Here is a 25211-nt window from a genome sequence, read left to right on the forward strand (position 1 = left end):
GCGGACTTATGCTAGACAGCGATTTTGGTTAAATCTACATCTGCAGGGTTATGTAGCAATGCACAGTAAATCTAGTGCCAACCGTAAGGTCAGAATGGGGTAAAAGTTTAAGGTGATCAAAGTGTATTGCATATCAGTTGTTCAAATATATCTATTTCCTTCATGCTAATTTGTAGACAGACAGCAAGCCCATTACATTAGAACAAGTTTTTTCTAATACCGTTACTGGTGTTGGTACCACCCAAACCAAATCTTTACTATATACTATAATATAATCATAAACTGTTTTTTTTCTGTCATGTCTTTGTGATTTTAATGCATTATTTCCTGTCGTGTGAAGCACTTTGAATTGCCTTGTGTAAGAATTGTGCTCTACAAATAAACTTGCCTTGCCTTAGGTTTCGTGTGCAGCTACATATTTCACTTTGGCCCAGTTCGACCTCGAAAAATAGGTCTCGATCTCAATGGGTTTCTACCTGGTAAAATAAAGGTGGATGAGTAAATAAATGCTATTTTAGTTCAATTGTTAGCACTGTAATCCTTTAGTCGTTTAGTCGATTAATCGGTCAATGGTGTCTTAGTCAACCCACGTTTTTACTAATCAATGACTTTATTAAGTATAAGGATTTATATGAGACAACACCAAAAAGTAAAAGATAAGGAGTGTGTGTTTGCTGAAGGAGTGAATCATGAGTTTAATGTAACTTTTATCATATTTCTAATAAAAAAATACACTTTACTGTATAATTAGTCGTTTCTGCATGAACTCCTGTGCAGTTGTAGTCTTTTGAGTGCAGTTTAGGTTAGAAACATGGAGATATTCATTAATTTGGGAGCTTTTGCCACACCCGCTAATCAAACAATCGGTCAATACGGCATGTCTTATCGACCAAAAATGTATATAGTCGACTACAGCCCAAATCGTCATACTGTGATTGTAACTACGCTTAAACACAGACACTTTTCCTCATTAAATCCTCTTATTGGTCCTTCATGCAAGAGTTGTTAAATGACACATACACATCTTCACATTGCTCTGATTGAACTCTGTGGTGAACATATTGAAGAATAAGCGCAGGATTTCATTAAACCTTGTGTAATGCTCGCGGGGGCCATAACTGAACACAGCTTGTTGCTACGGGGCTCCGACTTGTATGAGTGAATACGTAAGCAGAACAAGGAGACTTACTGTGGATACGTCGCACACGGCCACTGCTCATACGAGGATGCTGCTTGTCTTATTGGAAACACATTGAATGCCTTTTGTTCCAGATGTTTGGCTTCGCTGATAAAATGCGCAGGTGGGTTTGGAGCGACTGTTGTTTAATCCCCGTTTAATTCAAGCTGAGTCAGAGAGCGATCCTGCTGGGAGGAAATGGATGTAGAGGTATTAAACTACAAAGAGGTGATTTGATATTTATGAGCGTTGACAATGTTGTATATGTATAAAGGATTAAGTGCTGTTTCATTTTGTAAACAATCTATGTTCCCGACACCTACTCACGTTAAGGTTGGTACCAGTAATAAGCAGGCAATTTGTTTTTTTTTTATAAAGAAAGTACTCATCTAAAATACATTTGTGAAGTCCTTTGGTTTTAATAGTTTGTTGATAGCCTGGCAAAAAGCAAAGACTTTTGGCAAATATTAACATTTAGTAGAAAAAGCTTCAGTTGTAGTCATCTGGACTCAGTTTGAAAAAATAGACGTTTCGACTCTCATCCAAGAGTCATTGTCAATAACAGAATTTAGGTCGAGAACTCCGATATTAATACTGTTCTGTGGTAAGACCCGCCCATTGGGAGGAGCCTTCCTGAAGTAGAAAGAGTTGTTTGTTTCAACAGAAACTCCCCTTTGTATCTACCGAGCTAGCCTATTCAGAATCTTAATGGGCTATTAGAAACCTCTTTGTCTTTGTGAGACCCTGGCTCGACCACCCTGAGTACCTGATTAGCATCTGAATGTCCTTTACCTTTCCAGGGGTTCAGAATCCCATTATAAATAACAGGAAGATGAAACCTAAGCCCTCCATTTCTGTTTAAAGAAGGTCTTTCTTTTTTAACAAAAATAGCTTCCTTGACTCCTCTTTCAAACCATCTTTTCTCCCTGCTTAAAACCTTCACCTCACCGTCTTCAAACGAGTGATTAGAGGCTTCAAGATGGAGATGCACGGCACTCTGAGGTCCTGAACTAGTATTTCTTCTGTGCTGATAAAGCCTCTTGTGTAGAGGCTGTTTCGTCTCACCTATGTAACGTTCTTTACAACTTTCTTCACTGCATTGGATCGAATAAACTACATTGCTCTGTTTTTGAGTCGGCAACTTGTCCTTTGGGTGAACCAGTTTTTGTCTTAAAGTGTTTCCTGGTTTAAAATAAACAGGGACTTTGTGTTGTCTAAAAATTCTCTGCAATTTTTCCGACAGGCCAGACACATAAGGGATAGAGACACCCTTCCTTCTCTGTTCAGTTTCCCTTTTGTCCTGCTTCTTGGTTCTCTTCACTCTGTTGAGAGCCCAAGCGGGGTAACCACAGGCTGAGAGGGCATTTCGGACATGTTTTTCCTCTTTCTTCTTGCCCTCTGAGCTGGTGGGCACACCTTGAGCTCTGTGTTGTAAGGTTCTGATCACCCCCAGCTTGTGCTGTAGTGGGTGGTTGGAGCCAAAGAGCAGATACTGGTCCGTGTGTGTAGGTTTCCTATATACTTCTATTTGGAGTTTCCCGTCCTCTCCTCTGATCGTGGAACAATCAAGAAAGGCCAAGCGATTCTCCTTAGCGTCTTCTCTTGTAAACCTAATATGTGGGTCCACAGCATTGATGTGATCAGAGAAGGTTTCCAAACCTCTCCACGATCAGAGGAGAGGACGGGAAACTCCAAATAGAAGTATATAGGAAACCTACACACACGGACCAGTATCTGCTCTTTGGCTCCAACCACCCACTACAGCACAAGCTGGGTGTGATCAGAACCTTACAACACAGAGCTCAAGGTGTGCCCACCAGCTCAGAGGGCAAGAAGAAAGAGGAAAAACATGTCCGAAATGCCCTCTCAGCCTGTGGTTACCCCGCTTGGGCTCTCAACAGAGTGAAGAGAACCAAGAAGCAGGACAAAAGGGAAACTGAACAGAGAAGGAAGGGTGTTTCTATCCCTTATGTGTCTGGCCTGTCGGAAAAATTGCAGAGAATTTTTAGACAACACGAAGTCCCTGTTTATTTTAAACCAGGAAACACTTTAAGACAAAAACTGGTTCACCCAAAGGACAAGTTGCCGACTCAAAAACAGAGCAATGTAGTTTATTCGATCCAATGCAGTGAAGAAAGTTGTAAAGAACGTTACATAGGTGAGACGAAACAGCCTCTACACAAGAGGCTTTATCAGCACAGAAGAAATACTAGTTCAGGACCTCAGAGCGCCGTGCATCTCCATCTTGAAGCCTCTAATCACTCGTTTGAAGACGGTGAGGTGAAGGTTTTAAGCAGGGAGAAAAGATGGTTTGAAAGAGGAGTCAAGGAAGCTATTTTTGTTAAAAAAGAAAGACCTTCTTTAAACAGAAATGGAGGGCTTAGGTTTCATCTTCCTGTTATTTATAATGGGATTCTGAACCCCTGGAAAGGTAAAGGACATTCAGATGCTAATCAGGTACTCAGGGTGGTCGAGCCAGGGTCTCACAAAGACAAAGAGGTTTCTAATAGCCCATTAAGATTCTGAATAGGCTAGCTCGGTAGATACAAAGGGGAGTTTCTGTTGAAACAAACAACTCTTTCTACTTCAGGAAGGCTCCTCCCAATGGGCGGGTCTTACCACAGAACAGTATTAATATCGGAGTTCTCGACCTAAATTCTGTTATTGACAATGACTCTTGGATGAGAGTCGAAACGTCTATTTTTTCAAACTGAGTCCAGATGACTACAACTGAAGCTTTTTCTACTATGGAACACGCCTGGACGAATGAGGGATTACACCGACATTAACATTTAGGTGCAAAAATATACTTTTTTTTCTCCTCATAGGCCTCTATTTGTCTTATTCACCTTGCCTGATTAAATACATTAAATGGAACCAGCTTTAGTCTCCATTAGTCCATTTGTGTTTTTATTGGAGTATCTTGAGATCGATATTTGGACGATATTATGTCTATCAGCTCTTTTTGTGGCATTTTTTACTATAAATTATAAACTGAATATTCAAATTTAGCATATCTTCAAAACAACATTCTCAATATATATATATATATATATATATATATATATATATATATATATATATATATATATTTAATCTATTACCCACTCCTAGTTGAATTGCATTATTGAGGGAAATACATAGTCCTACCTTTGCTCCATTTCAACACAGACAACATGACACAACTGTTTTTACTTTTTACGTTTTTCGAATAAGTAATAAGTAATGGGTCATATCAAAGGCTTGTCAAGGCATTTAAAACAAAAGTAGCATATCTACTATTCTGTCTTTTCCACAAAATCGAAATAAACATTGCACTGTGAGACGTATGTCGTGATAATACAGCACTGGAACGATTTGAATACAGTTACATCCCACTGCATAATATAAACTGCACTGACTCTCTCTAATACAAAAGGCCGTGCATATAATTGCTTGTAAAACTGTCAGAACTCCATTATAACGACCACATTTATGGCCCTCGATGGCTTCATAAAAACAGCCTACTCAAAGTTCAACCCTAAACCTTGAACTTCAGTGACCCTTGCTTATTAACGCACATCAAACAGTCACATCGGCCCATTAATTTCACAAGCCCCGCAACCCCATGAAATACTGTATTGAAATAGCAAATGCCTCTACCGACTTTCGCAATTCCCTCAGTGTGGCCGCCATAATTTCAGCGGACGCGGCGCTGCCTTTGCGACGCTGCTTCCCTTAGATAATTCAAGGGCGCTCCTCTGGGACACTCTAGGCTGACAAGATGTGGTTTTGTGATAGAAGAAACAAGTGTAAACATCCAATATAATTCAACCCGTGCATTACTAGTCCATGCCATCTCTTATCTTTCTCGCTGGAGGGTTGACGGTCTTGTGAAGCCATCAGTACGAGCTAATTCAATTGGAGAGCGCTGTCTTTTCATGTTTCATGCATGGACCTGCGTGCGCCTCTGAGACAAATGTGATCTTGCTTTGTGGCGCAGAGGTGAAGCGGTGTCATGAATAAAGTAGCAACCTCGACTGCTCGGCTTCCTGTATTCTTTGGTGGTTTTTGTTTTGTAACAGCAACCAAATTACTTTCTCGCAGCTTGTCGAATGTTGTTATTGTTCGAGCGTGCACACAGACATGTAACAAGACTGTGAGAGATAAGTAAGAAATGACTAAAGCAAGACACTTCCGGTTACTAAGCTGCTTGCTCAAGACAGACGGAAGCTTACTCTGTGTTAACATTTCAGAGAGGCTGTTCACTTTGATATGGTTCTTTTGGCTCTCTCTTGCCTAAAAGTTGCCTGTGGGAAAGATTTTAATATCCCAACAGATTGAATATTTTATCCCTCTAGTTTTGAGTTTTGGTGGGCTGTTTGTTGGCCAATACAATCTTTTGACGAAACGTTGAAACCTGACAAACGCAGTAGTACTTTTGGGAGTAAAGGTGTAGCAAAGTGGTTGGTGCAAGTTCTTTCCTCCCAGTTGTGGGCTCAGTCTTTGGGATGGCCAACACATGCTTTCTGTGGAGTGGAGTTGCTTTTATGCAATTAAAGCATATATTCGAGAGGTCTACAGTCGACCGAAGACGTTCTTGGTTGACTAAAGACATGTTCTCTGCATCAGGTAGTCGACTACAAAAAGGAAAATGGCGCTGACAAAAAATCTCAAACCTTAATGCACTGACAAGACCACGAGCTCACAGAAAATACAAATATCTATACAAAAATAAACTAGTGAACAATTCCAGTAAAAAAAAAGAAAAGGCAATTCACCCCAAAAGCACAAAAAACTCACCCCATGCCTTTTCTTAGCTGTTGTGGATATAAATCACTTAAAATCACCCGAAAATACAGTAATTGGTCAACCAAGACACCATTGGCCAATTAATTGAATGAACGACTAAAGGTCTACAGAGCTTGAATTTGTCACCTGTTTGCCCAAAATGAATGGGAGTGAATGACTCAGTGTCTCTGTGGCTCCTGGTTGCAAGAAACCACACGTTCCCGAGCTGTAGTCGACTAAAGACTTGCCCTGTGCATTGATCGCTCATCGACTAAAAGAGGATGTGGCGTGGCACTGGTAAAAGATCTCAGAATTGTGATCGTGCACAAAAACAGTAAATGGCATCTTCAAAAGTGAAAAGGCTGATTAAACTGTCCAGGCACTCCCAAAACTCCAAGCTAACTCACTGTATTCTGCTCTCAGCTGTGGTCCATATAAATCCTTTTATATTTCTGATAAATGAAATAATGATTCTCACTACATTCACTTTGGGAATGCAAAATATTTCATTACAGTTTATTAGTCATTTGAGCAACACCGCTTAAGCCAAGTATCTATAGTTGTCCTCATATTGGTCTTCCATTGTTTCGTATTTACTTGTAGTGTTGTGTGACCTTGCTTTGCTTCTTTATATTCAAAGCAGCAGCAGATGAGAGAACATATTTATAATGACATAAGGTGACTTTGCAGAAGTCCTTTTACCTTGCAGCTGTCCATGGTTAAATGAGCTACTTCTGAGCCTTATGTAAGAATTCATTTTAATCATAGAACCAAAATGACCTTGTAATGTTCAATTAGCCTTTTGTAATTCAATTCTCTCTCAAAGCACTAATTCCCACCACCTACATATCTTTCCTTAACTGTGGTGACATTGCCTTGCTTGTCATTTTGAAAGTATTCGAAGTGTACTGAAAAATGTATATGTGCATCTAATTGTATGTACGCCCACAATTTGAAGATTATATCCCTCCTGACGGGTTTACATGTTGCAGACGAATGAATCACGTTAAAATGCTTTGGATCCGTTGACACACTGATGACATCATTAGCTCGAGACAATCCCAGTTATGGGTCAAAAGCATCATTTCCTGATATATTTCTGTCGGCGGCATCATTTGGCCCCTTCCTTTTTGACACAGGAAAACTACAGGCTTACAGGTTACAGGCTTTCCTTTTAGCGCTGAACTTTGCCATGCCACAGCAAAAGCATATTATATCTTGTGTATTTTTTATAGTGGAGATGGGAGATTTTTCAAAAGATTGACTGTAACGCGAATGTTTTTTTTTGGGGGAGATTTGTAAAATTTGAATATTACTTTAGGCATAGTCATGAATGAAAAAAAAAACTGCAAAATTAAAACAAATACATATAAAAAAATATATAAATAAAACAGATCTTTCAAAAAAATAAATCGTAATTATATTCTAATTTATCACATTTGTTATTTTGCGATATCTGAATCCTAACCACAACAGTTGAAGACACGATTTAGCACATTTCTAATCGATTGCTGGAATATTGTCTGCAATTATTGACATTGTGAGACTTAAAATCACAATTTATGAGTTCATAACATGGATAAATTGTTTCATTCCTTGGACATTTTCGGTTGCAGTGGAGGCAGGCGTGCATGTCTGTGTAGTGTTTACTCGTGAAATTGGGAGGCCATATTGATTATTGTATGCAGTTTTCTTCAGTGCTGCCTCATGTAATTACTCTGTATGATAAAAACTGTTGACAAAGCGTGTTTCTTTCACCTATGCCATCTTGTTATTTGCATAGTGTTACATAAATGCATTAGATACAGACAGTGATTAAAATGGTCATTAATATACTGTACATCAAAACAGGTATTCTAGGTCTCAGAGGGATGTAGATGTAGAAATGCTTGAATTGAGTTTGACACAGAATAATGCAGTAAATGTGAATCGTTCATGAACAACCTTACTTTATTGTACTGCATTGTCATCATGTAATTAGTATTGGAGATATGAGGAAGGAAGTAGATTTTTTATTGAAATGGAAAATATAATTGAAGCACAGATTTTTTTTATTTGCGATAGCTATTGGACAGGATAGATTTGTGTGCTTGTCAAATTATACTTCCCTATTATAAACCCATGAATTGCTTGACTGCTGACATTTTATTTTGTGTGTCATTAATCAAGTATATTTTAGTGACAAACAAATGGGCAATATGACAATTTAAAAAAATCTATTTTCCTCATGCAATCATAATTTTCAATCCGATTTTGTCTTAAAAACTAATAAAAATGTCTTTCAATATTAATCTCCTGAACATAAACAAGATAGATTTTTAATAATTGCCATTTAAAACAAAAAAATAGTCACCTTTCCTTCAAAGACTTCAAATTTACTCCAAACTACATGATTTTTCTGACAGAAGATTTACTGCAGAACTTTCTATTTAAAAGAACCAATCATCTTATTGACAATTAGAGACGACTGAATCTGGATCTTGATTAAAATTGATAAATTGCTCAACGCTTCATAAAATATCAAGGCATTCTTTCTTGATCCAATCTGACTTGTCTCACTAACAATAAGAAATCAGTGTAATAAAATACGTGTTTTTCAAAAGTAAATAAAAGAATAAGAGTCATTTATTTTGCAAATAAACTCTTCATATGACTTTTTGTCAAACTTTTTTTTAAACAAGTCATCTTTGAATCAGAGTTGTGACTGTAGTAAATCCATCAGGCGTCAGTAAGTTTAAACGGCATTACATATCACGCTGGCACAGAATCGCAAAACCCGCTCAATAATTCAAAACCCGATGTGAAAAACCTACAAATGTGAGAGTCCATTTCATCGCGCTGTTCTCCTGAATGCATTAGCGCTTACTTTAGGGACGTGTCTGCAGCCTCATTGTTAGGAAGCATCCTAATTAAAGGCTCATTCTGGGCCATTTCAACAGGATGTAGTATTAATGAATGGCCTCACGGTGGCTATAAACAGGGATTCATGTATCTTTCAGAGCAGCCTCTTCCACATTGTCATTAGCAGCGTCCTCATTACACAACACTGTAAAAAGTACATAGACATAGCAGTCAGTGGAGCCACTCGGCAATGAACAGAGATTACACAGAGTTTTCGGGAAATGAGTGAAACTGCATGGATTTAGATACTGCATGTGCGGCGTTTTAGTTTAATGTTTGGTTTTAGTCTAGTTTAGTCTTGCTTATTCATTCGACTAAATACGTAATAGTTTGGGACGATCGCAAAATTGTATGAACAAATCTGAATATATGAATATAATGAACAGACCTGGGATGATTGGTGAATAAAAGGCAGCTGTGGAAAATTAAGTAAGTAGCAAAAGATGGAGCCGAACTTGCTGGGAAATGGAGTTGGACTGTGGATAAACATGAAAAGAAAAGGAACTGTGACATTTAAACTGTTGAGAATGCTTGTTTTGTGCTGTTGGAAACTCAAAAACACCACATACACCTAAAATATATTTGTCTTTATTATGAAGGCCAGTGGTGTTTTAATGTAGAAATATTATAGAGATTCTCCACTTACAAAATATTCTGGTGTTGTTATTTTTTTATTTATGTATTTTTTATGTATTTGTTTTTATTTTGTATACATATATTTTAATTTGTATTTAATGTATTTAATGTATTTAATTTATTCATTTTATTTATTGTATTTATTGTATTTATTTAATTGAATTTATTGAATTTATTTATTTCATTTTATTTATTTTATTTATTTTATTTATTTTATTTATTTTATTTATTTTATTTATTATGAGTGGCACAGTGATTAAGTACCTTGGATGCCTCATTGCAAAAAGGTTTGGGCTTCTTTTTGCGGGGGTTTGCATGTTTTCCCCCCGTATCTGGGTTGGTTTCTAACTAAAACATGCACACTAGGTAAAATCCCCCAACTAAGGTCATAAGATGGGTCCTCACTGCTCCTGACCCCGACATTGAAGGATGGGTCAAATGCAGAGGACGCATTTTCCTACCTTCATGCAGTTTTTCATGTACAATTGACAAAACATTCAGTAATAATCTCAAGGGTCTAACACCATTCTTCAAAGATTGCATTCAAAGCGTGGTTTAATTTTGCTCTTCTAACAATCGACTTGTTGTCCACAGTTCCTCTGCCTGAAGAACATCCGGACTTTCCTGTTTGCCTGCAGTGACACTTTTGGGATGAAGAAGAGCGATCTGTTTGAGGCGTTTGACCTGTTTGATGTCAGGGACTTTGGAAAGGTAAGAATGACTGTTTTTCTAAAGTATGAAGTGGAAGAAGTACTCCAATGTTACATGCAAAGATCCACACTCTGTAAATTGATGTCACTAAATGCAAATATGTTGTAATTAATTCAGTTGGAACAAGACAGACAAGTGGGTCCTCAATTGTTTATTGAGGAGATTTATATTAGATTTGATATTTGGTGCTTAGACTCTGGCAGCAATGTAATGAAGGAAGATTATGATGGATTTGTTTGCAGATAAATACTGTATGTCCCCTGGGAACAATGCAGTAGCAGTGATGAGGATGTATAAAATTAGAGGCTGATTGTTGTGGAACAGGCTGGATGTGAAATACTATCTTCTCAGTGAAAGCACCTGTGTCGGGAATACAGTTTATACAATTTAATTTCTTCTGGTAAAGATAAATTGTCTTTACATTATACTGTGTATTGTATATGCAGATACTGAGATTAAATGTAGAATGTCAATGTAGTCATTGGCAGGGCTAACAGTTGTGATTTATGGAAAATGACAAAGATCCGAGCGAAAACAATATCAATAAATTAACCACAAAGTAACATACATTTTACATCGTACATACATTGTAAAGCAATTTATAAACATCATGTTTGAAAGAAAGTGAACATTATTTACTCGTTTCCTTAGTTTTAACGGTATTTTATATTTGCTGATGTCATCCCCAGTACTATTACTACTACTTACTATTGGGGTGGGCGATATGATAATAACCCAAAAACGATAGCCGGACGAAAATATGACGATTATGATGAAAAACATGTCTTTAAACATATTAGATAAGGTTTAATCATCAGACAAATGTGAAATATCTGTAAAACTATTCACAAAAGTGTAGAAATATCACCTTATATCCTTTTACAAAATTCATAATCTACATTCCGATATACATATATCGTATATTTCTTTGCTTTTCAGTCATTCTTGTCTTCCATACACTATTAGCCGCAGTTTGCAGTCCCCTCATTGGCCCTCATCTCACTGTCAGTGCTGAAGTAAGCAGCGTGAGCCAGCACTTTAATAGCTTCCTCTCATTAAACTAAAACGCCATTTTACAGTGACTTTACACAGGGTTTGAAGTCTGGCCTGGGGTCCATTTCTTTGATAGGGCTCCTCAGTCGCTGTGCCGTGTCTGCTGCCTCTGAGGCTTAATTAGAACCCCCCCCGGCCCCGAGCAGAGATGGCTGATGGGACAGTAGTAGTAAGACGGATCGCAGACCAGGGAACACGATATGATGCAGCCACAAGACGACAAGGTCACGCCCTTTCTGAGGTATAAGAGATACAGAGGATTTATGAACGGTGCGGGTTTAATCTTCCCCTGCTTCATCATGATAAATCTAGTCTTCTTACTACAAAAGAGCAAACGATACACATTATACATTGTAAAGGGCTGTTTCCTTTTGTATCATGTAAGTAGTGAGTTGATAGTGCTTTTTTTCATTCAATGCTTGAAATCTTTTGGGATAGAAAGTTATTTGTTAAACGGCACTGGAAAAGCTGCACATTGTTGGAAAAAACAGAATATGGCTGTTATTTATGGATATATTGTTTTATTGCGCTTTTATTGTGCTCCTTTCACATCTAAACTTAAATGTTCAAATGTACTAGTGGAGACTTTGTCAAAATAAAAACGTAACATTGACAAAACCAAGATTAAATCCAGGCTAATTTAGTTCTTTAGTAAAATAATACATAAAATCTGCAATTTTCATGAAAAAAACAAGATGGAGAACCCTGGTGCTATTGCGATGTACTGTATTTACTTTGTTGCTATATCGATTAATGTGTCAGCCCATTTTGCAAAATGTATACTTTTGCAATATATTATGCAGCTCTAGTTTTGTCCTTATAAATAAATATAAACCTTATAAATTATTGTATTTTGTTTATTTATGTTTGTGAAATGAAGATATTTCTACGTTGCTCAACATTATTAGAAATGTGTATTGCTCTATTTGAAATCAGAAACTACCTGAACACAGTGATGTAGTTTAAATTCAGCTGTGGACCCAGGCAAAGACATAGACAGAGCTTAATATGAGCATAATCCAACGATGTTAAATCTTATCTTCACAGAGCTTGTGCGTTTCCCATTAAGTCCCATCCGACAGAACAGAAGAAACGTTTTCATTTTCCAACAGTTTAAATGAAACACCTCAGATAAGGCTGTTCCCATACGACTTCTTTTTTCTGCATTTTCTTGGTCGTAACAGTGATTTGAGGGACTGTCTTATAAAACCAGTCTCTTTTCTTCTTTTATCATATATAACGTAAACCTTGGAATGTTTAAAGTAACATAAATTCCCTATTCTTTCCATTCGGCCATAAAATATATCCCTTGTGTTCGTATTTTTGTTTCTCTTTCTGTGAGATTGTGGTAGTCCTTATAGGCAATGACAGTAGTATTAGGTATGAGTCAACTGAAGGCCATTTTGTCCCATAGCAACAATATCCATGTAATTGCACTGCTTTTCATACCTAATGTGGCCCCAATAGAGGTCTAGTTTTCTCATTTTCTCTCCATTATTGCCATTTCTGGATATTCAGAATGACTAATTGGGGCCGGGAGACTTTCACATTTACCACTGAATTAGCCGTTTAATAGTATGTAATATAAGTGTGATATTTGTTTCAGACGTTGTAGGAAATATGGGAGGAAAGAAACCTTGTGGGTAAAGAAATAAGAGGATGTGAACTTGTTTCTGCCCTGCTATGTAATATGCCAAATTAAGTCATTAATATTGTATTGATATTTTTGAGGAATATTGTTTGGATACATAAGATATTACAGATGCGTCTAACTTTTTCCATTGAGGAATGAATTATATTAAAACTTTTGATAACAGTTTCCTCAAGTGGCTGGATATATATTGTATGAAATGATGAAATAAACTGATATGTTATTGCTCTTTGAAAAGTTGTTTTTTCGTTGTAGAATATAAAGCTGTGTGGAATTCTGCTTTTGCACTGATCAGAACATCACACACTGGACTTTGTGGATGGACTCTTTTTTTTAAAGTTCTAAAGTCAAAAACACTTCCTAAAATGAATGCATCTGGAAACTAGAAATGTGGCAAAAGGTTTGTCAAAGTTTCGAAGAAAGTTTTGATTCCTCCTTCCTCATTTTACAGCCTGAAAATGAATGCAGCTTTGTTGAAATGGACACTTATCTACTGTATTTCACCAGTAGATTTCATAATGTAAATCACAGACGACTGAACCTTATTACACGCCGATGCGATCATTCTCCGCAGTGTTATTAGAGGACATTTGATTTGAACACGTCTTGTCAAAACTGTCCAAACACATTTGAGTACCAACTCCCTTGAGCTCTAGTTTAACCTCTTTCCGATCTCGTTATCCCTTCTTAAAGCTCAAAAATGAATCTCGCAGACTGATTCTCGGGATGGATTTCGCCCGTATTCCCCCGCCGTGTGGTGGGTTTGTGGGGCAGAACACTTTGATGGCTCTCTTGAGTGAAGCGCGCTGTGAATTTAACGCGTGGGAAATTAGACAGAGGGTTCTTCTCTGTATTCTCCGCTTGGCTGCCGGCGCTCGGGGCTAATGGACTGAGCAGGGCCAAACTGCCACTCACCTGCATTTCGCTGCACAGCTTTTGCCCCCTTTGTGTAAAAATAGAAGGAGGACAGCTGCTAAATAAAACATCAAGTGCATGTTAGCTGGTAAGAGTTAGTTTTGATGGCTTTTTGTGTGGAAACAAGTGCTGCTGTGGGTTATCTCAATCAGAATGTATGTTTCCATGCTGTGAACTTCTGTGTTTTAGTGTATTCAGCCAATGCAATGGTTTCTCGGACAAATGATGTTAAGATTATTGAGGTTGGATTTCTGAAATGGACAAAAGACTTTCTCATTGTCCATACATCCTGCATTTCCATACGCTTTAGCTTACAAATACATGTAAATGACATGCCCTTATTGGAAGTAGGGGATGCCATAATATCAAATGTTAGTGTCACAATGAATCTGAGATGAAACATTATAGTTTCACTACTTTTCATGATGACCAATGTTATAACCAAACAGCGAAATCCTTAGTTTTCTTTCATTTCCATTGTCTTATGCATCACAATTACTCAAGTATCAGCAAATCAAACTTTATGAATGATAAAGTGAAGGGCGTGACAGGAACATACGTTTGTTTACTTTTTACAGTTTATATTAAATTCAAATTTCTGAGTCTAAAATGCATGGTTGGTTATTACAATATTAATTTATTTTTTAAGGATTTTTGGCCCGTAGGCTTTATTGGAATCGAATGGTTATTGTCTAGTCATTGTCTAGTTTGAAAGATTATATTGTCTGTGTAATCACAATTATTGATTATATTGATATAATAATGAATCTTGATGATGGCTTAAAGGTCATTTCTTTCCTACAGCTCTAGGTGCAAAGACAAACTTATTCTTATGAAGTATGAAATGGCCTTTAGTCTGCAGACTCTGAAATGTTTGACCATTGGAGGATTTAGGAAACATTGCCGTCAAACACCTCTGACCTTTTCAGTCTAAAGTCCATCTCTGGGAAGCAGACACAATGCTTCCCCTGAGCTGGATAAAATGTCATATCAGTCACGATGTGGTGGACTGTTAAACACCCCGAGGAAGCTTCCTCCAGTTCAACATCTGCAGGAAATGTAATTATGCTTTTTGCTTTGCATGAATGTTCTACACTCTACAGTATGACATTACACAGAGGGGAATTACCAATTTGTTTAATTTTACTACAAATTATAACAAAAATAGGAAATAAATAAAAACATTTATAAATCTTAGTATTTAAATTAATTTATTCACAACACGCCCCCGCATTTATTAAATTACCGGCATTATTATTGCTAAAATACATTGAAAAACATGAATTCCAATTGTTTCACAGTCCTGTACCCTGCCTGGGGGGCACGACCTGCCTGTTTCTGACTTTAATGTCATTCTGTGGAAACTGCTGGATGAGATACTGAAATATTTGACTGTGGCTGCTCTGTATATCTGATGAATAGATATAAAGTGTAATATTGCATGTGTTTTGTCTAGCACATGAAATTTTACACTGGAAACTTTTTGGGGAATACTGTAAATTTGAACCTAAATATTTCCAAGACTTTATTGCGTCCGTCCCGGGGGATCGCTTTTATCACTCTCTCACTTAAACCATGAAGAAATCCAGACTGCGAGAGAACAACACCCTGAGATAAGAATCACGTCGGGAATCTGAACATAACAATGTGGAAAGAGATTTTGTGTTCACACTGACACAACATTACATTCACAAACCATCAAAACAAGTGTAGCGGGGTTGTGTAGGAGGCTAAACATCTGCTTTACACATCTGCGCTCTGTCCTGGAGGGACTAGAGCAACTGGCTGCGCAGGGGAAGTGTTCAAACACAGGGAAACATACTTAACCGTTACATCTAGTGTTACCTGCACCTTTTTTAAACGGTGAATAGATCAGGCATTGCAACCATAGACACATAAATAAATAGACGCGGCGTTCGATGCTCACGCCATCAGTCACTTAGCAACTCGGCTTGTCCGATAATATTTAAAGGGCTCCAGAGCGGTTCCCCTGTGTTTTTTCCCTATAGCTGTAATAACAAGGCACATTGTGAATAATCCAGTGTGTGTCGACTGGTATCAACCCATCGATCACATATATGAGCTATCAAAGCCTCAGCAAAAGTCACTGTTGAGTGCGTGAACCATTTGGTGTTTTATTTTTAATTATAATTAGCGTGTAAAACAGGCATAATGAGCTAAAGGCGAGGTTTGTGATGTTGTGTGCGTCTTATAAGCGTCCAGTGATCCCTGAACATCCTCTTTTACATGTGACTGGTGAGATGAATGACATAAATATCATGAAATTAAAGTTCTGTATACTTTAATATGGGGATTTGCTTCACCATCCAGTTGTATGTGAAGGAGGGTCCGAGTAGCAGCGGTTAGCAAAGTGATCAAGCCTGAGCGAAGAGTTGTAAATGCACAATATTGGACACGATTGCAATATGGATCCTGCGATATCAATGTTATTGTGATAGTTTAATATACTTTATAACAAAATGTATCAGTATTTTTATCATTCTCATTAAAGTGACACCATGTAACTTTGTGTTTGTAGCATATAACCTAATTGGATGTTGAAATAGAACTTTAAAACCACACTTTTAAACATTCTCCATGGAGGCAGATTAAGTGTTATCCCATGTGGAGGAAGCTGGGACGTTATCCATTGACTACTTCCTCTAAATGTTGGTTAATCTGCTTCTGTTATTGCCCAGTGACTGTTTTATTGTTTGATTGTCAAACTATTTGATGGCAAAATCAACAAATTTGCTGTTGTGATTTTGGACGTTATAAAAAATACATTGAATAGAATTGAAACGTTTGTGGATGTGCAAGCCTGCTCACGGAAAGGATGCATGTTTTCAGAGCAATAAAATATCCGACATGAAAACGAAACATGCTTTTATTTAAGTCTATTACTTGGCTTACGTGACTGGGAATTAAGATGTAAAGGCTAATTTATGGAACAAATGGGCTGGCTCAAATTGCAGAGGGTTAGTACTTTCACACGTTGGACCTTTCTTGAATAGTTATAGTTTTATAATGGTCTTTATTGATATCAGAAAAGAACAATCTATTATTTTGCATGGAAGATAAACTATAAGGCCTTAATGAAATGTCTTAATTTTGCGATGTTGTTATTGAACTATTGACATTTTTGTGACAAATATAAGGCCAACATTTTTTTGAGGATCATGATGATGTTAAATAACTAATAGTCTCACTTCTTATTTTGGGCTATTTTAAACATCTTAGATCATAAATAGTGTTTAAATGCTGTTAGAGACATCACATGATTTGACAGAGTAATAGGAAAATGACACAGTGACCTCAGCGTGACACATGCCGTCTGCTTATCTCTGAGGAAATGACTGTGTTCAGTCAACTTGTCGACGCGAGCCGCCTCCAACAGAAGGCGGGGTCAAGAGGCGGCGTCACAAAATAATGTTTAAAGTATTTTCAAGGTGTTATGATGACCTCATTTTGATAATCACAATTTTTGAATTCATTTTACTTTCTTGCCTTACTAAAACAATTACAGTAGTTTTGAATATGTATTTCCTGAATAACAAGAAAATGGATGTTTAATCTTTGCCATTCAACACAGAAAAGAGTCATAAGTCTTCCTTCTTTTTACTGACAGAGGATTGGCTGTTGTAGACCTTTTGATTAAAAAGACCCAAGCTGATCAGTGACAATTAGCAATGACTGAATCTTGATTTTGTAAAGCACAAATATTTCTGCATCATAGGACATCATACTGTATTGATTGAAGCTTAACAAGGCAGGTTACATAACAAGCATTATTGGGAAATGTTTGAAATGTTTCAGTGCTGTGTGCAAACCTCAAATGAAAATAATTATTAGGGTCTGAAAATGTTTTGCCTGGGAAAAAAATGGCTGTGCTTCACCCCATTTAAAAAAACAAAACATACTGACGACTTGAAATACTCAATCTTAATTAAAATGAGATTTATTGCACAGTTTAATTTATTCATACGGCATAGGATATTGTTTTTAGATAATTTATGAATATTCTGCTTGTTCCAGTGAAGGGAGTGGGAAAGAGAATCATTCATTTCAGTGCATTTAACTTTGGTGCATTTGGCACATTTATTCAGGCTTGGCACCAAAATAAAAGGTCTGACTGTGAACGTTTTTTAAATTGATAGTAAAAAGTGCTGCTTATGGTAATTTGGTCAAATCACCAGGACACAAAAAAGGTCTCTGAGGCCCGCATTTGGTCCCTGGGCCATAGTTTGATATTTTGGTCATGCTTGGAATAGTTGGTTGTCTAAATGCCTAGAATCTGCATTATTTTTGGATATTGGAGATGGGTTAACAGAGCAAACCATTAAAGTGTAAACCCCAAAATACAAACTCCTCTGCTTCTTTTACCTTCCTTCCAGTTTATGCTTCTCTTTTGACTGATTAAGTACCAAGGATTTCCCTGTAAAACCCCAAAAATGACAGGACATCCCCTCTTGACTTCACAGCAGCAGATTGACACGAGCAGCTTTGAAACATTGATGCGGTGAAAGTCGATATGCATATTCAAGACAAGTGCTTTAGGCGACCGCGTGCCAAAGACGAGACACCTGCATTTACTGTATCCAGATGAAGATGCTATTGTCTTGGCAGCTGCATCCCAAACCTCTCCTCCGTCTGAAATTAAATCAGTGCATATTTACAGCCCGAGTACACAATAGTATACACTTTGCACCTTTTCATGTCACTGAATACAAGATTCAGTGACATACAAGTCTCAAAACTGGGAATGCCTCTTTGTACATTCCTAAAATATGTGATAATTGGTGATAAAATGCCCAATTTGCAGTTCAATTAAGTCAGAAAGCATACAATACAGGTCATTATCTTTACTCCAGTACATTGTGTAAGTGGTATGTCTAGACTAAAAAAAACACTTCTTCTCTTTCCACAATGTAAGAATCAGCGCACATTAACCACTGTTCAATGTTATTCAACTGAAAATTTGCTCTTATTATGAAATTGCACAGAAGAAAGCAAGATTCTAGTCACAAAATCATACTAAAATGACACAATAAACCATTTAGTTAAACAAATCGGCCTAAGTACGTCTAGACTTGCTCTTCTTCAACTCAAAAGCATCTGATACTCGTTTCTCTACAAAATTTAAATACAAGATGTCATGAAATACAGGTCACAAAACCTGAAACCAAGGCCTACTTTTGTCTGTCGTGGAAGCAGGCTAATTACTGACTTTATTGAATATAAAGAATGCATAATTAGCTATTCAATTTAGCGATTTGTTTTGCGACCTTAAGTTGTCTAGACTTGTTTTAGCATTGGGTCTAAAACGCCATAAACTTTCTTAAACGTTAAACTTTTTTCTTTTTTTCAAACTTCATTAGTTTTACAAAAGTGGTACACGATGACAGTTATTTGTAGTAAACAAAACAGTAAATAAACTAACTTTCTAATCCCACCCGAGGCTCTTTTCAGAAAACAAAACTTCAAAAGAAAATACAAAAAGAAAAGTAGCTTCATGCTATTCATTTAAACATCCAAAGATATATATTTTTTAACATAATCCTTAAATGTGAAATTGAACTTGGCGAGATTCCTTTCTGTTTATTCTGAACAAAAATGCAAATGAGTAGAATTCAGTAACTAAGTTGTTCATTTAGCGATTCAGTTTCACTTTCAAAACAGAAACAAATGGTTAACACAATAATCCAAGCGACGTGTGTAGATCCTTGGTGTTGTCCAGATTTTGTTTTGGTGGGGGTTGAACCTGCCACAAAACGGGGGGATGGGAAACATTAGACGAGGAGGAAGCGGAGGAGAGAAAAGCATTATTGATTGGTGTGTCTTCTTCCTCAGCTGACTGTGATAAATTTAACTAAAGGCAGCACGGACCCCTCCCAGTCAGAAATCATCTCCTCCACTCCCCCCTCACATCCTTTTGTCCTTCAGAATGGGCTGATATCAGGTGACGCCGGCCGGAAGTCGACACATGCTCCTTTTGCATCTTTGGACTGGCTTTGTGGTTCAGAGATGCCTTTAGACAATTTCAGCATTAAACTTATGGCTTTATTCAATTGTATTAAGCAAATTATAGAGAAAGTGCTGTCATCATTATCAGTCAAATTTGGTTATATGTTCTCATAAGTGTAAGATTTTTATGAATGACATTTCTGGAACACTTTTTGCTCTTTTTTTTGGGTCGGGTGAAGTGTTGTGATTTGAATTTTGATTTGAAATGGCTCAGAAATCAGAGCAGTATTTCAAAATATATATAATATTGAGCATATCGCCTTTATCAACATAAGCTTGTCAAATCAGCTACAAATCAATACTGAAATTAGCATCAAAACTAGATGCACATTTGCGCAAGTTTTGAAAAATAAATAAACCATATGACAAAACATGACCAAACTGGACCGTTTCACAGTTTTAGAATGATCTTGAGCTTTTTTAGAAGTTGTACAAGACCACATACTGTAGTTACATAGAGAAAGTACTTTTATTCTGTGTTGAAAATGACTGTTGTATTAAAAAGAGCATATTATTATCATTGTAGTATTGAGTATTGAGACAAACTAGAGTATAAAGTGATATTTCTGCTCTTTTGTGGAATACTTGAACCTGAACCAAGACATTTACCGTCACTTTACAGCAAATTCCTGATAAATTGTTAAAATAATGGTCTGAATATCAGTATTGGAATAATGCAAATAAAGATGTGGTTGTGTTTGTTGGATGTATTTGAGTAATGCTGGGTCAAAAATAAGCGTAGTACTTTCCAGGTTTCCTTTGTTTGTTTGTTTTCTATGCCTTTTTTAAATAGATATGGGGTTGAATAAAGCACCGTGCCATTTCCTCTGGTGGTTCTCACTCGAATTTTGAGTAGCTGCAAGGACAGTTCTGTTGAGGCATGTGTGTGAATTGAAAAGTAGTGTGTGTTTTTTGTTGAAAAGCTGAATCGTTTTCTCTGTAAGTTGACTCAAAAGTAAAGCCCTGCACCACATCTTGCTGAAAGATTTACACTGAAAACGATGGATTTATTCACCTGTTCTTTCCATGTTGTGTCCACCTGTGTTATACTTTTCAAATGTACTCGCAGCAGTAAAAGACACACCTGCTCGGAGCCTTACTCTCTGTATCTGAGCCAAACAGCTGCTCCTGGACTAAACGTCTCCACTGCAGACAAAAGTGTGTCTCGTTCTTATTAAACCTTTGTCCAAGAACTGCTTTTTGATCTTTATGGACATCTGTGGTTTTCCAAATGCAGTTGTTCCCCCCAAATAATTCAAACTAAATGTGTGAGATAAACCATTCTTTGGCTTTACATAAATGCATAAACGGATGAATAAAACTTTGGATTCATATATTATGTTACATTTTATCGAAAACATTTCTTTCTAATAATAATTTAGACTTTTAGATATGTTTGATTGGATTAAACTCAAATGTAAGTCAATGTGATTTATCTAAATGATAAGGAAAACTAGATTAAACTTGTAAACCCTATCGATATGTCACGATTTCAAATGCTATTGTAATAATTGTTGATTACGATTTCAAGATTATTTGCAATTATCACGGCCAAAACAGCAATAAAATCCTAAAAATCTTTCTCCTTGTTTTTTCTAACACATTATCGCTCTTCAATATCTCACCTGTTTTATGAAATCAAACTTTCTGAAGGATTTAACATAAACAGCAAGATAAATAAGCATTATACCTTTTAGGTTTACATTAATGAGGAAAGGCTGAGCAGAAAGGACTTAATTTTGCTTCTAGAATCGTCTTATTTCCTTTATTTGAACAAAAATACCTAATTTAGCCATGAATCATTTTTCATCTAAATATGTCATTATTATATTTTTTTGTCTTGAAGATAATATTTAATATTGGTTCATTAATACATTACCACTGTTTTTCCAAGAACATGTACCCTTAAATTTTTTTTTTAAGTGTACATGTTCTTGGAAAAACAGTGGTAGAATAAAATACTATTACAGTTTGTATTCTGTATTTATTACATTGTAAAACATGATATTGAAGTGGTTTTGACGGTATTCCTCGTACAGAGTTCAGCAGGGATAAGCCACTAAACCTTTATATCCGTCAAGAATGCACCACAACTAATTATGTCTTTGGCTGGAACTTTCTGACATTTTAGCTGAATTGTGTGGATTCATTTAACGTAATCTCGCTTTCTTAACCACATCATAATGACATATTGTGATTGCTGGTATTTGAACTGAAAAGGGTAATTACTATTGATTGCAGCATTATTTATAATATGAGCTCATGCCAAAGCCTGTACAAATGTAGAAGCCAGAAATGTTGTGTTTGTGTCTGATTTTAGAAGATTGTAGTTCATTTTCGCCATTCAAAATATGTTTGTCTGCTTAACTTTAGCATTTTTCTTACAGATGTAGTTTTATTTGTATCTTTGCGTTGTGTGCTTTGTGCATAAGATGTTACATAAATGCCAGTAGACCCTAACGTGCGACCACAGAGGTAGCAGAGCGCCGAAGCTGCGCACATGTGACATTTGAAAAGCCACATAGACCTTTTCAATAGGGCATTATATTTGTGCCTGTGGAGAGAGCCGTAAGTGTCTCCCCTGAGGTCTGACTCATCTCCACTGTGCTCTGGGGAAACAGGAACAGGAAGTAGCCACCGCAGAGCTCTTCATCGAGCTGCTCAAGTATTCAAAAGTATTTAAATGTGTTAGAAGTGTAATGGCACGTTCAGGAGAAGAGCGGTGCATTATGCCACGTGTGGAAAAATAACTTGTTTCTGCCGTGATTGTCACGTTAGGGAACAACAGTAATTCAGGGAGTTTCTTCTAGTTTTACTTTTTTTTTTTCCATGTTGTTCATTTAGAGAAAAACTTAAATCGTGGCAAAATCCATCACATTAAAATAACACAATGTAACTTTCTGGTTTCATTGAATGTTTTTTTGCATTCATACATGCATTTGCATTTTAATCCTCAAAAATAACTTGAAAAACATGCATATTTACTGACCTGCCTGCTTATCTTATGAAGATAGATGTGTTTAATGCCATTCTGTGGATCGTTTTTTGCCAAGAATAAACATTTCTTCAATCATATACAATACTGGTTTCGTCTCCCCAAGTTCAGTGATTGAAAGGTGGACTAGCCAATACAATATGGTTGCTTAGAAGGTTATAAAGAAGGATATAAAAAAGGGGGGGGGGGGGAAATAGCACAGAGGACTGAAAAACATCGCTGATAATGCAGAATCAATGAGTGAAATAAACAAAGCTTAATGCGTCAGTTTAGTTTAGTTTGGTCAAAAACACAACAGAGGAAGTGGTGATCCTTGGCCACTTGTTGAATCTCCCTCAGCAAAGTGCATACATGTTGCTAAAAAATGTGCTGGAAAAAGACATTTAAATGCTTCAAAAGTCACATAGTGCAATTTTAAATGTCAAAAAAGAAAAGGAGTAGAAATAGATTAAAAAAACAATATAATGTCCAAGCATACGATCCCATTAGCATTAACAATGATAGCTTTACAGGTCTAAACGAACAGTTGTAGAATCCACTGCTCTAATGCATCATGGGAAAAGCCGTTTGATTCAAGAGTCATTTAGGCCTTTGCTTCACTTTAATATGACTGTGTTTTTTAGACTATTCTCCTATAGAGCACACAACTGGCATGACCTATATTCTGTTTGTGACCGAGATGAGTGGATTTCCCCCAAATTTCCTGAGCTTGTGCTTTGACCCATTCTCTGAAGTGCACATGAAGTTTATTAGTGGCCAATAGGAAAACGTGAGTGCGCCGGTGCCTATAGGAGGGTTCAGCCCAGAGGAGTTCAAAGGAAATCTCCCATTGCGATGTAACACGGTCTCTGCAGGATTGTGACTTCACGGAAACCTCAATGTGCTTTTGTGGAAACCCTGTGGGATTTCGCTGTGATAAAATACACTTCTGAAATAACAGGTTCACACCAGATCAAAGTGATGTTATTCAAAGACAATGGGTGCATTCAATGAAATTAGGTAGGACTAAAGTGAATTATAGCAGCAATTGAAAAACACCAGTGTAATAGTAAATTGTTCAAACTCATTTAAAGGTGCTCTATGTCAGTGGTTCACAAAGTTGGGGTGAGCTGGGATCTGGAGGTTGCGAGATACTCTCAAGATATTGTTTTTAAAAAAATATGACACTATATTTTAACATCCCTGGCTCAAAGTTTGGGAAACACTGCACTATGTAACATTTCTGGTGGAGGGTCCATGTGCCGTCGTGAAAATGTTCATGTGCAATTACTGTCGTGATCACATGCAATGGTATTTATGTATTTATGTATTCATTTTTATCTTTATTATTTTTTCCCCTCCATCCCTTGTTGGGTTTTGTCTATGGGAGTTTTTGTTTATAGGAGATCTTCTATCCTATAAGTGATCTGTTCTTCTGTATCTACCTCTGTATCTACCTGCGTTGCACCAATGAAATTTCCCCATGTGGGACAATAAAGGATAATCTTATCTTATCTTATCTTGTGATAAAGGTTTGCCTGGAATATTCCACAATATAGCAGTATTTCCCTGGAGATAAGCAGGCCACGCCATCAGCTTACATCACCTCTAAAATGTTTTTCAAGGTCTTATAAACCTTTTGCATCAACTTTCCATTTAAGCGGCTGCGTTTTGGCATTGGTGGAAACTGAATTGAAAACAAGTGGCCCTCTTCAACTGTTGAAGTGTCTCCCTCAATGTCTTACCTTCAGGTTTATAGACAAATGCACTGAGCTCCAGCTGTTCCTATGGTATTCACGTTATTCTGCCCCGCCCACTTTCGGTGTAAGCTTTCCGCACATTAAAAACAAAACGGAAGCTTATATATTACCAGGAAAATAACCCTGCATCTCACTGTACCTTGTAGGCAGCTTGTGTTATTGTGAGGTTACCTGGCCTGTGGTGTTTACAGGCTGCACTGTCGAGTGGGGCCAGCTGAGAGGAGCATGTGAAGCTAAGCCACCGTGGTCAGGATCAAAGACATGAACGGAGGAAATACAGGTCTACAAACCAGACCCCTGGGCTCTTGTCCTACTTTTACTCTCTGCCAGTAGCTTAACATGTCCTGAAACCTGAAGGAAGGAGAGGAAGACCTACCTAAAAGTCTCGGTGGAGAAGCGGTGGAGTACAGAATAGGGTTAGACTGATAGATGAGCTGCAGTTTCTTTTTGTTTGTCTTTCTGTGTGAATGGTACATGCTTCTACAGATGTGGCTGTGAAGTAAAACATAACTCAACGTCCACAATCTCCTTTGTACAGGGAGATTTATGCAATGCTCAAGTTATTCGGAAATTAAATTATGACCCTAAACAAGTGTGTAAATCATAAGAAATGATTTACTGACCTCAATGGCTTTGTAC

General features: G+C 37.1%; 1 protein-coding gene across 1 annotated transcript in view; it reads left to right on the forward strand.

Moving 5' to 3' along the window:
- LOC140364421 (guanine nucleotide exchange factor VAV3) overlaps positions 1-25211 on the forward strand; it is a 127674-nt gene that overhangs the window by 16170 nt on the left and 86293 nt on the right. Inside the window, exon 2 of the mRNA XM_072450540.1 lies at positions 10079-10195. Within this exon, the coding sequence (XP_072306641.1) occupies positions 10079-10195 (117 nt within the window). The remainder of the gene's footprint in view (positions 1-10078; positions 10196-25211) is intronic.

Source organism: Eucyclogobius newberryi, unplaced genomic scaffold (assembly GCF_026437365.1).
Source record: "Eucyclogobius newberryi isolate DKJ021-1_F unplaced genomic scaffold, fEucNew1.0.hap1 SCAF_18, whole genome shotgun sequence".
Taxonomy (NCBI): domain Eukaryota; kingdom Metazoa; phylum Chordata; class Actinopteri; order Gobiiformes; family Gobiidae; genus Eucyclogobius; species Eucyclogobius newberryi.